Source organism: Austrofundulus limnaeus, unplaced genomic scaffold (assembly GCF_001266775.1).
Source record: "Austrofundulus limnaeus strain Quisiro unplaced genomic scaffold, Austrofundulus_limnaeus-1.0 Scaffold353, whole genome shotgun sequence".
Lineage (NCBI taxonomy): Eukaryota > Metazoa > Chordata > Actinopteri > Cyprinodontiformes > Rivulidae > Austrofundulus > Austrofundulus limnaeus.
The window spans coordinates 175,002-186,656 of NW_013952755.1; the positions used below are offsets into that span (position 1 = coordinate 175,002).

At 39.4% G+C, this 11,655-nt stretch overlaps 2 protein-coding genes across 2 annotated transcripts in view; both read left to right on the forward strand.

The window, feature by feature from the left end:
• The window catches only part of sh3gl3b (SH3-domain GRB2-like 3b), a 9,579-nt gene extending 489 nt beyond the window's left edge, over window positions 1–9,090 (forward strand). The window contains exons 2-10 of the mRNA XM_014022994.1: window positions 193–261; window positions 450–522; window positions 6,508–6,648; window positions 6,723–6,856; window positions 7,399–7,557; window positions 7,659–7,762; window positions 8,114–8,238; window positions 8,425–8,475; window positions 8,667–9,090. Of these exons, the coding sequence (XP_013878448.1) occupies window positions 193–261; window positions 450–522; window positions 6,508–6,648; window positions 6,723–6,856; window positions 7,399–7,557; window positions 7,659–7,762; window positions 8,114–8,238; window positions 8,425–8,475; window positions 8,667–8,932 (1,122 nt within the window). The 3' untranslated portion in view covers window positions 8,933–9,090. The remainder of the gene's footprint in view (window positions 1–192; window positions 262–449; window positions 523–6,507; window positions 6,649–6,722; window positions 6,857–7,398; window positions 7,558–7,658; window positions 7,763–8,113; window positions 8,239–8,424; window positions 8,476–8,666) is intronic.
• A 1,497-nt stretch (window positions 9,091–10,587) lies between these two features.
• The window catches only part of zgc:114188 (40S ribosomal protein S17-like), a gene marked incomplete at its 5' end in the record, with an annotated part of 10,230 nt that continues 9,162 nt past the window's right edge, over window positions 10,588–11,655 (forward strand). The window contains 2 exons of the mRNA XM_014022996.1: window positions 10,588–10,757; window positions 10,834–10,939. Of these exons, the coding sequence (XP_013878450.1) occupies window positions 10,588–10,757; window positions 10,834–10,939 (276 nt within the window). The remainder of the gene's footprint in view (window positions 10,758–10,833; window positions 10,940–11,655) is intronic.

Genomic DNA, 11,655 nt, shown 5'->3' on the forward strand with positions numbered 1-11,655 from the left:
TAACAGAACCTGGGTTCTGTGGAGGTTCTGCTCATTAACAGAACCTGGGTTCTGTGGAGGTTCTGCTCATTAACAGAACCTGGGTTCTGTAGAGGTTCTGCTCACTAACAACCTGGGTTCTGTGGAGGTTCTGCTCAGTAGAGGAGGTTCTGAAGAGGTTCTGCTCACTAACAGAACCTGTGTGTTCTGCAGCTGCTGAACGAGAGGCTGTTGGGAGCTGAAGGAACCAGCCTGGATGAGGACTTCCGGATCATGGAGCAGGTAAAGGTTCTAACAGAACCCACCAGACTCTCTGTGGTTCTGACAGAACCCACCAGACTCTCTGTGGTTCTCTAACAGAACCCACCAGACTCTGTGGTTCTGACAGAACCCACCAGACTCTGTGGTTCTGACAGAACCCACCAGACTCTCTGTGGTTCTGAACTCTGACCCGCTTCTCTCCTTTTCAGAAGGTGAAGATGTTCAACGCTCTGCTGACCGAGCTGCTGTCCAGAACCACAGAACTCCTCCAGCCAAACCCAGGTACCACAGCAGCCAGAACCAGCTCTGGACCCATAGTCCAACCGGGATCAGAACCGGGTTTTTTCAGAGTCTAATAAAGTTCTGATAAAATACGTTGGGTCAGTTTTTTACCCAGAGACCATGTTCTGTTCATAAAGACTGAGGGAGAGGAGGGGACTGGTTCTGGTCCGGTTCTGGACCGACCCACCTGCATTCATGACCCGTGTCCAACAGAGTTGTTTGTTTGTGTTGTTTGTTTACTGACATGTTTGTTTGTGTTGTTTGTTTACTGACATGTTTGTTTGTGTTCCTTGTTTACTGACATGTTTGTTTGTTTACTGACATGTTTGTTTGTTTTGTTGTTTGTTTACTTACATGTTTGTTTGTTTACTTACATGTTTGTTTACTTACATGTTTGTTTGTTTACTTACATGTTTGTTTGTTTACTTACATGTTTGTTTGTTTACTGACATGTTTGTTTTTGTTTGTTTGTTTGTTTACTGACATGTTTGTTTGTTTACTGACATGTTTGTTTGTTTTTGTTGTTTGTTTACTGACATGTTTGTTTGTTTGTTTACTGACATGTTAGTTTGTTTTTGTTGTTTGTTTATTTACTGACATGTTTGTTTGTTTGTTTACTGACATGTTAGTTTGTTTTTGTTGTTTGTTTGTTTACTGACATGTTTGTTTGTTTACTGACATGTTTGTTTACTGACATGTTTGTTTGTTTACTGGCATGTTTGTTTACTGGCATGTTTGTTTACTGGCATGTTTGTTTGTTTACTGGCATGTTTGTTTGTTTACTGGCATGTTTGTTTGTTTACTGACATGTTTGTTTGTTAGCTGTCATGCGGGGGTGGCTGGTATCACTGTAAACCCAGTTTTCTTTCACAAAATAAGTCAAACTGTTGTTACAAACTGTTTCATGTTTTTGTGAAAGGCGGGCCTCACTTAACAACATGTGTTTTGTGAATGACTCAGAGCTGAGACAACTCACATTTACATGTTTTACTGGTTTAGGGCGGGGCTTGTCAGTAACCTGACAGGTGAGCCTGTAGGTGGCAGTAATGCACCTTTAAGTTGCCAACAGAAGAAAACCATCAGAGCTCCATGTTTGTTTCTCATGACTTCATTGTTTCTGGTTCAATGATTCCTAACCATGATTCAGCAGTTTTCTAACCGCCTCATTTGATTGGTGCAGAGCCTGTGAGGGATCATGGGTAATTTATTTTCTTTTCCATTCCCTCACAAAAGTTGTTTATTATCTTGACATTTTGTAAAAGCAGCACACATGACAGCATAAAGGCGATCTGTTGTAATTCAGTAATTTTATTCACTAATGACAACTAGGGTTGGGCATAATCGTATCGTGTGCGATTAATCATCAGAAAAACATTAATCGATTATTTTTTGGCACTTGACGATTAATGCAACCAGGCAGAGTCCGCTCGGTGCTCCTCCCTGCTTTAAATATGACAAACATTAAAAAAAGGTTCTGCAATTTAATTATCTGTCAACACAATTTAAAAAGTGATGTGTAGCCTGAAGTCTGTGATTTTGACACAATTTGGAACAGATTTTATGAAAAGAAAATATTTCCCACTAAATTGGTCATGTGATTAGGACATAAAGGTGTGCAGGGACTCCAGGTGGTTAATCGTCTAATTAATCGTTATCGGCTAAATGCCACAATTAATCGTGATTAACTTTTTTGCCGATATTGCCCAACCCTAAAGTGTTAGAGTGCAGTTGTTGTGGAACAACTCAGGTACCTCCCTGTTCAGTGAATCGTGTTAATGATTCAAGTCTTTCACATCGTGACATGTTTACTCAGTTTTACGTGTTTAAAATTGCGTATAAAAACAAACTGATTATGACTATAATTTAAATTTAATAATTTCTATTAACATGAGAAATGAAAACTGATAAATGATGGTGAGTAATGTTGAGTTAATTACTTGTAAACATTAGTTTTTAAAACTTCAGTTCGTTAATAATGGATTTTCTTGGACACAACACTTTATGTAAACAGGGCTTGATTTGTTTGATTTTTAATATTGTAAAAACTAAACATACCTGTGTAATCAGTTACTCTAAACAGCTTTAGTAATGATTACTAGTTTGGGTTGACAGTGTAGAAGAAGTTTTGTACCGGCCACTCAAACTTTTTACCAGCCACTATTTTGTTGTTTCTGTAACACAGTAATATTTAGACCATTCATGGTCCTGGTGGCCTAATTATATTGTTTGTGCTACAATCAGATAATAACACTCAATCTTTTAATGTCTCAGAGAGTTCAGCCAGCCTGTTGCCCAAAATTAAAATGATGGACTTTTTGATGTCTCTACTTCTCCTAACTTGTTTTTTGCTGGTGTGTGTGGATTATCAATTATTTTAGGTGGGCTACTTGGCTGGAAAAAAAGCTTTTTAACCTTAGTAATATTTGATAATATAGGAGAACTTTTCAAGGTGAAAAAATAAATAAATAAATTACCTTTACAACTAAATTACCGGTGGTAAATTCATCTCCTTCATTTAATAAAATCAGCCTTTGCCTTTTATCTTGTGTAGTTTTTGTTCTACTAGTGTGAATGTGTGTCTTTCTTCTGTTCTCAGTGAGATTTCAACAACATGAAATCCCTCTGATGATCTGTTGTCTCACAGTGATCGTTTCTGTTTTTACTTTGGACAAAGTTCATGTCACAAGGTTCATTTTGTTACTTAGTTTGTCTGGGTTTTTGTTTTGTTCTGCATCAAAAAAAAATAGCCTGCAGAGAAAAGTTAAGGGGAAAAAAGGAACAGATTATTTATTTATTTATTTATTTAATTATTTATTTATTTATTTATTTATTTATTTATTTATTTTAAGAGCTGTCAGCTGATCTTCAGACGTTTTTAGAGGTTAAAAACAGTTTATAAGTTTCCTTTGGTCAATCAAAGTGATCATGGTTATTGAGTTAAAATATTTAACAACTAATATGAAGTTTTTTTTTTAAATAACATTTATGTAATATTCACCCATCGGCAGTTAGAAATATTGTTTTTAATCAGCTGATTTCAGGTTTTTGCTCTTGATGCCTGCAGCTCAGCTTTGCTGTTTGCCGACAGATGAAACATTGTTAAATTCACTATTGTCTGGTTTTTTTTCTTTCCTTTCTGTTAAAAAACCTGCAACTTTCAGTTTTTCTTTGGTTCCTCTTGAAAAAAGGTTTTGTTAGCTGCAGCCTGATTAACTCCAGACATGTAACGCCACCTTAAAGTTGTTGTTTTTATTTTCTCCTTCTGATAATCGGATGTTTACCTGTATGACGAGCCTCTCAGGGGGGAGGGCCGGCCAGGTGGGCCTCACAGATGACATCACCTGCCTGAAGCAGAACTTGGTTGGAAGATGGTTGTTTGATGTTATTTAATGTAGGGCTGTGTATTGGCAAGAATTTGGCGATACGATACATATCATAACAGAGGGGTCACGATACGATATATCCCGATATATTGCGATACTGTAAGCAASKSKAWAYAWKGCGATATATTGTGATTTTTTTTGTCCAAAAATTCTATTAAATAAAAACCTCTTACTGAAAAAAAAGAAAAGCTAATGTTTACTTACAATGCTAATGCTACCTTTACTCTCTGGTGCTGAAGAGGTAGAGGAGCCAAATGTCTGGCTCACTGCTGCCAACTAGTGGTCAGAGGCTGAACTACAACATAAAAATGAACTGTTTGCAAGAAAGTTGACATTTTAAACCTTAATAAAAAAATCGATTCAGGGCTTTAGAATATCGATACAGTATCGGGAAATGAAACATCGCGATATTTCAGTGTATCGATATTTTCTTACACCCCTAATTTAATGTTTTGTTAACGTCCGACAGGCTCTGAGATGCAAAATAAAAATGAAACTGAGGTTTTGACAAAGGTCATTAGTGCAGTTTGAACGTGTTTTATTTATTTATTTTTTAGTTCATAACACACCCACCATGTTGGCAGGTGAGTCGCTCAGATCTACAAACCACTTCATAATTTTACTGCATTTGTCCAGTGGAGAGTGCTAATTTCCATCCCTGCTGACATGTTTGATTGTTTTGTTGTTTGTTTACTGACATGTTTGTTTACGGACATGTTTGTTTACTGACGTGTTTGTTTGTGTTGTTTGTGTCTGTTTATTTACTGACATGTTTGTCTGTGTACTGACATGTTTCTTTGTTCGTTTTGTTTGTTTACTGACATGTTTGTTTGTTTACTGATGTGTTTATTTGTCTGTTTACTGACGTGTTGTTTGTTTGTTTACTGACGTGTTGTTTGTTTACTGACATGTTTGTTTACTGACATGCTGTTTGCTTACTGATGTGTTTGTTTGTTTACTGACATGTTGTTTTTCTGTTTGTTTGTGTACTGACATATTGTTTGTTTACTTACATGTTTGTTTATTTACTGACAGTTTTTATTTGTTTACTGACGTGTTGTTTGTTTACTGACATATTGTTTGTCTATTTATTTGTTTACTGACGTATTGTTTGTTTATTGACATGTTTATTTACTGACATGTTGTTTGTTTGTCTGTTTGTGTACTGACATATTATTTGTTTACTGACATGTTTGTTTATTTACTGACAGTTTTTATTTGTTTACTGACGTGTTTGTTTATTTACTGACAGTTTTTATTTGTTTACTGACGTGTTGTTTCTTTATTGACATGTTTGTTTACTGATGTGTTTTGTCTGTCTGTTTACTGATGTGGTGTTTATTTACTGACATGTTTGTTTGTCTGTTTGTTTACAGACATGTCTGTTTGTTTACAGACATGTCTGTTTGTTTACAGACATGTCTGTTTGTTTGTTTACAGACGTGTCTGTTTGTTTACTGACGTGTTGTTTGTCTGTTTGTTTCTTTGTTTACAGACGTGTCTGTTTATTTACTGACATGTTGTTTGTCTGTTTATTTACTGACATGTTTGTTTGTTTACAGACATGTCTGTTTGTTTACAGACATGTCTGTTTGTTTACAGACATGTCTGTTTGTTTACAGACATGTCTGTTTGTTTACAGACGTGTCTGTTTGTCTGTTTGTTTGTTTACAGACGTGTCTGTTTATTTACTGATGTGTTGTTTGTTTGTTTACAGACGTGTCTGTTTATTTACTGATGTGTTGTTTGTTTGTTTGTTTACAGACGTGTCTGTTTATTTACTGACATGTTGTTTGTCTGTTTATTTACTGACATGTTTGTTTGTTTACAGACTTGTCTGTTTGTTTGTTTACAGACGTGTCTGTTTATTTACTGATGTGTTGTTTGTTTGTTTGTTTACAGACGTGTCTGTTTATTTACTGATGTGTTGTTTGTTTGTTTACAGACGTGTCTGTTTATTTACTGACATGTTTGTTTGTTTGTTTACAGACGTGTCTGTTTATTTACTGACATGTTTGTTTGTTTGTTTGTTTACAGACATGTCTGTTTGTTTACAGACATGTCTGTTTGTTTACAGACATGTCTGTTTGTTTGTTTACAGACGTGTCTGTTTGTTTACAGACGTGTCTGTTTGTTTGTTTACAGACGTGTCTGTTTGTTTACAGACGTGTCTGTTTGTTTACTGACGTGTTTGTTTGTTTGTTTGTTTACAGACATGTCTATTTACAGACATGTTTGTTTGTTTGTTTACAGACGTGTCTGTTTGTTTACTGACGTGTTGTTTGTCTGTTTATTTACTGACATGTTTGTTTGTTTGTTTACAGACGTGTCTGTTTGTTTGTTTACAGACGTGTCTGTTTATTTACTGACATGTTTGTTTGTTTGTTTACAGACATGTCTGTTTGTTTGTTTACAGACGTGTCTGTTTGTTTGTTTACAGACGTGTCTGTTTATTTACTGACATGTTGTTTGTCTGTTTATTTACTGACATGTTTGTTTGTTTGTTTACAGACATGTCTGTTTATTTACTGACATGTTTGTTTGTTTATTTACTGACATGTCTGTAGGATAACTCATGGTCACAGACTCGTCCTCTCTGCAGCTCACAGAGTCAAACGGAGCGTCCTCAGCAGCGTGTCCAGGATCACAGGACAGCGGAGGACCACAGGGTACCCGCAGGCAGAGGGCATTCTGGGAAACTGCATGATGTCATACGGCCAGAAGCTCGGACCCTCTGAGTTCGGTAAACGTTCAGACGGACCGCCAGCAGAACCTTCCCTTCTTTTTTACCCTCGCTGACAAATCTCTTGTGGTCAGGTGACGCTCTGATGGAAGTGGGCGGAGCTCTGCAGCAGATTGGCGAGGCCAGAAATGTTCTGGAGGTGTCGGTTAAACGGACCTTCATGGACCCGCTTCAGGAGCTGCAGCACTCTGAGCTGAAGGAGATCAAGGTGAGACTCAGCAGCTAAAACTGCTTCTTCTTTGATGTTCTCGGTTCTTTGATGTTGTTCTTCAGGTCTTTGATGATGTTCTCCTGGTCTTTGATGTTCTCCTGGTCTTGAATGATGTTCTCGTGGTCTTTGATGATGTTCTCCTGGTCTTGAATGATGTTCTCGTGGTCTTTGATGATGTTCTCCTGGTCTTTGATGTTCTCCTGGTCTTGAATGATGTTCTCCTGGTCTTGAATGATGTTCTCGTGGTCTTTGATGATGTTCTCCTGTTCTTGAATGATGTTCTCGTGGTCTTTGATGATGTTCTCCTGTTCTTGAATGATGTTCTCGTGGTCTTTGATGATGTTCTCCTGTTCTTTGATGATGTTCTCCTGGTCTTTGTTGTTCTCCTGGTCTTGAATGATGTTCTCCTGTTCTTGAATGATCTCCTGTTCTTTGATGATGTTCTCCTGTTCTTGAATGATGTTCTCGTGGTCTTTGATGATGTTCTCCTGTTCTTGAATGATGTTCTCCTGGTCTTTGATGCTCTGTTCTTTCCTCAGTTCCAGCTGAAGAAGGTTCACAGCCGTCGGCTGGACTTCGACTACACGAGGAGACGAAGAGGGAAGGTGGTATCAGCGGACGTGAGACAGACACGGGACAAGTTTGTCTCATCCAAAGAGCTGGCTGAGAGGAGCATGTTTGTCGTGCTGCACAACGACGTGAGTTTCAAAATAAAACACTTCCTGTTTCCCGTTGTCGAAGGTATAAATCCTCAAACGTCCTGAACCCGACACAGAAAGGTTCTGATGTTCTCCTGCAGGTGGACCGGGTCTCTCAGCTGGCCGCTCTGGTCGCTGCGCTGCTGGACTTTCACCGTGAAGCTCAGCAGATCCTGCTGGGTCTGCATGACAACCTGCAGACCAGGTGAGGCGGGTTCTGCAGAACCATGGAGCCGTCAGAGTTTCCTTCTGACAATCTGTTTTTGTTTTTCATCTTTTAAATTCTTTTATTTATTTGTTTGTTTGTTTATTACAAGTCATTAAAAATGATCAGATAAATAATACTAAAACAAATAAGAAATAATAAACAAGAACAAAACTGTTAAAAGTATAAAATTAAATGAAAAATAAAAACCAAAACTGCTGAAATAATAAATAAAAGAAAATAAAACTAAAAATATTGATTCTGATTCAAACAAATATTTGTTTTAGTTTCTGTAAATTGGTTTGTAAATGTTGTGGAAAGTTGTTTACTTGTTTGTTTGTTTCTCCTCAGGTTGACTGCTGCCAGTAACAAACAGGCGCAGCGGTTCCGATCCAAACAGATCCAACTTCGAGGCGACCAGGCTGGTACCGCTGAGTTCTACCAGCAGCCGTCAGAACCAGCTCCACTTTCTGCAGGTCTCCTTCTAACACTGATCAGCCAAAACATTATGACCACTGCTCACAACACTGATTAGGTTAGGTTAATGTCAGTGGGCGGAGTCTGTCAGACAGGAAGTGAAGCAGATCACATGGTGCTGTTGTGATGCAGGCAGGTGGTTCTAATGTTTTGGCTCAGATTATGTCTCACTGTTTATCTTACAGCAGGGGAGCGGATCACAGTGGTACCATCCAGACCCGGCAGGCTCGTGCCCGGTGAGAGAACGGACTTGTTTCAATAGGTTTACTTGTTTCCTGGGACTTTTATTTTGACACTCTCAGACAAAGAACATCTTCCTGTTAATGGGTTCTAAAGGTTCTGTCTGATTTAAATCAAACATCAGAAAGAAGTTCTGAAGAGTCCAACAACTCCTCTGACATTTTGTCTCTGTGCCGGTTCTTCCCAGCCGACACCAAGCCGATCCCGGACACTCCGATCCCGGACACTCCGGTCCCGGACGCTCCGGTCCTGGACGCTCCGGTTCTGGACCGGCCCTGCTGCCGGGCCGTGTACTCCTTCCAGCCGAGCCACGACGGCGAGCTGCAGTTCAGCGAGGGCGACATCATCGTCCTCACCGGCCGGGTCGACGCCCACTGGTACGAGGGCGCAGTCGGCGGCCGCTCGGGGCTGCTTCCTGTCAACTACGTGGACGTGCTGGTCCCGCTGCAGTGACGACGTCCCATCAGACCCCGCCTGACTCCTGACGATATGCAAGTTTTATTTATTCAGATTTTACATAAAATCATTTAAAACTGATTAAACTTGAATGTTTTTATTCTGTGAAAGATGATTTCTCTGCTCTTCATCACCAGCTGATGATGATGATGATGATGATGATGATGATGATCCTTTAAACATTTAAACTGATTATTTTTTATTTTCTTTTACTTCGGTTTGATTTTAAATGTAAATGTCATGAATTGTTTCTGAATGTGCTTTAAAATGACGTGTTGCCTTAAAGCTGTGCAGAGTGGATGTAAGAGTAACAAATGATGTAATGTAACAAAGTTAAATCGAGTTAAATTTAAACTAAAATCAGTGTTTTTTTTAAATGTTGGAATGTCTCTTTAACACAACTCCTGCTGGATGTAGGAGCTCAAACTCAAATCAGAGTTTGAGTTTTGGTGAAAAATGTTTTTATTTTTGATCAGAAGGTTTGAGATAAAAAGTTGATTTCTGTCTTTCAGGGAAAAGTTGACTGTTTGAATGTTTTTAGTACAAAAATTGCAAAAATCGTATCTGTTGTTGAAACTGTGATCCTTTTTTAAAAATAAATGTGAACAGATTTTTGAATGGTTTTGTTGTTTTATTTAAAATTAAACTTTTTTCTAAATAATTTTCTGCTGGAAACTGAAGTAAAAGCTTTAAAATAAGATTCTGATCTGATTAGGGTTTATTAGAGGAAAAACTCAAAATTTTATTTTAGAATTTCAACGTTTTTCTCAATTTACTTTAAAAAACGACCAATAATTCATAAACGACACTAAAAGAAATTAAAGTGTTTTTTTTTTTTTTTTTTTGACAGGTTAAGTTGATTGTTTGTGTAGTTGCAGCCGGCGGCCGTCAGGCGGCGCTGCAGGTGTTTCCACTTCCGCCGGCGTCTTTAAACTTCCACCGGAAGTCTCCTCGGCCTCTTTTTCCAGGCCGATCCAACATGGTGGGTGAAATCTTCAACTCTTTCTTTTTATCTGATCCAATCCTCCCGTGTGAGCGGGTTCATTTAGTCGAAAGTCTCGTTCCCGAACCCCGGAGGGTTCCGATTGTCCCCCGGTTCTTGTATTTCGGGTCGATGGCGCGAGCTGACGGGATTATTCACGATTTAACAGAACCGTGACTTACTCGCAGCAGACTCGGATTCTGTCCGGGAGAACTGCTCCAACACCGGGTTTTAATGTTTAAAATGACCGGTAAACGGAACCACCGGGAGCTCCGGGGCTCACCGGCAGGCAGTGGGTTCTGGAGAGCGGGTCGCAGCTCGAGCTGTGCGGCGGGGAAGAGTCTCTGTTTCTGGGGCTGCAGCAGGTTTAAAGTGTCCCAGCTGCAGGTGGAGCTGCCAGGTGTTTCACACACCTGTAGTGAGCTCTGGTGACAGCTGAGCCACGTGATTAAACCTGTAGATGATCAGAAGCAGATTCAGATCAGTTCTTATTTATTTCATTAGTTTAGTTTTAGACCTGAACATTCTCCTGGTGTTTGTCAGGATCAGAACTTCCTGTTCAGCTGTAGAGGATAAAGTTACAGAAATAAAAGGAGGAGTTTGAGTTGTAACTACCAGAGGTAATTTATTAAACATTAATGAGTCGCAGGCCTGTCTCCAGACTCTCTGAACCGTTTTCATCCCACAGGGACGAGTCAGGACCAAAACGGTGAAGAAGGCCGCCAGGGTCATCATCGAGAAATACTACACCCGTCTGGGAAACGACTTCCACACCAACAAGAGGGTGTGTGAGGAGATCGCCATCATCCCCAGCAAGAAGCTCCGCAACAAGATCGCCGGGTGAGTCCAGCGAGGCCGACGTGTCGGGATCGACACGGAGCTGGTCTCTGTTAAACCCGGGTCTTTGCTCCTGCAGGTATGTGACGCACCTGATGAAGAGGATCCAGAGGGGTCCGGTCAGAGGAATCTCCATTAAACTGCAGGAGGAGGAGAGGGAGAGGAGGGACAACTACGTTCCCGAGGTCAGTGAACGCACCTTAGGGTTCTGCCCCGCCGGGCCCTGTTTCGAAAGTGATCATGGCGTGTTTGTCGTCAGGTCATTGATAAACAGGAAGATGAACCTGAGAGCTTTTTCCCGTGTTTAAAGGACTTCCTGTTCCTTCTGAACCCTGGCGCTCTCAGACAACATTTTCCTCTTTTTACTCATAAGGCTCTGAGTACGGATTATAAAATGAAATGTTTAGTTTTTTAAAATCGGACCCCCCAATTAAAGATTCAGAGGTCTTTATCCTCTTGAGCCCCATGCAAACCAGCATTTCCCATTTTCTATTTCTTTTAACCTAAGATCTGTTAATTGAACCTGAACATGTTTGGTGTCAATAGAAAGATGAGAAGTTCTTCAAACTATTTATTTTTACTTTCATCAAACAGTTCAAACAACAGGAAGTTGAATCAGAAAGTAAACAAACTGTACAAAATGGGATTGTTGCAAATCTGTAACTTCAACACATCTGTAAAGGAAAAATTTTGACATTTGTTTTTAAAGTAAGTCAAAGCAGATACCTAAATATGTTATAAAGTGAGTTGAAAGTTTTTTTTCACTTGATTTTGAGTGAATCTGATCCAACTGAAGTCAAAAATGATTTCTCATTATTTTATATAATATATATGGTGACTGTCGCGGCAAGAATGGTCAGAACCACGGCGAAAAGGGTGTTTAAAAGACAAGTCTTGCGGG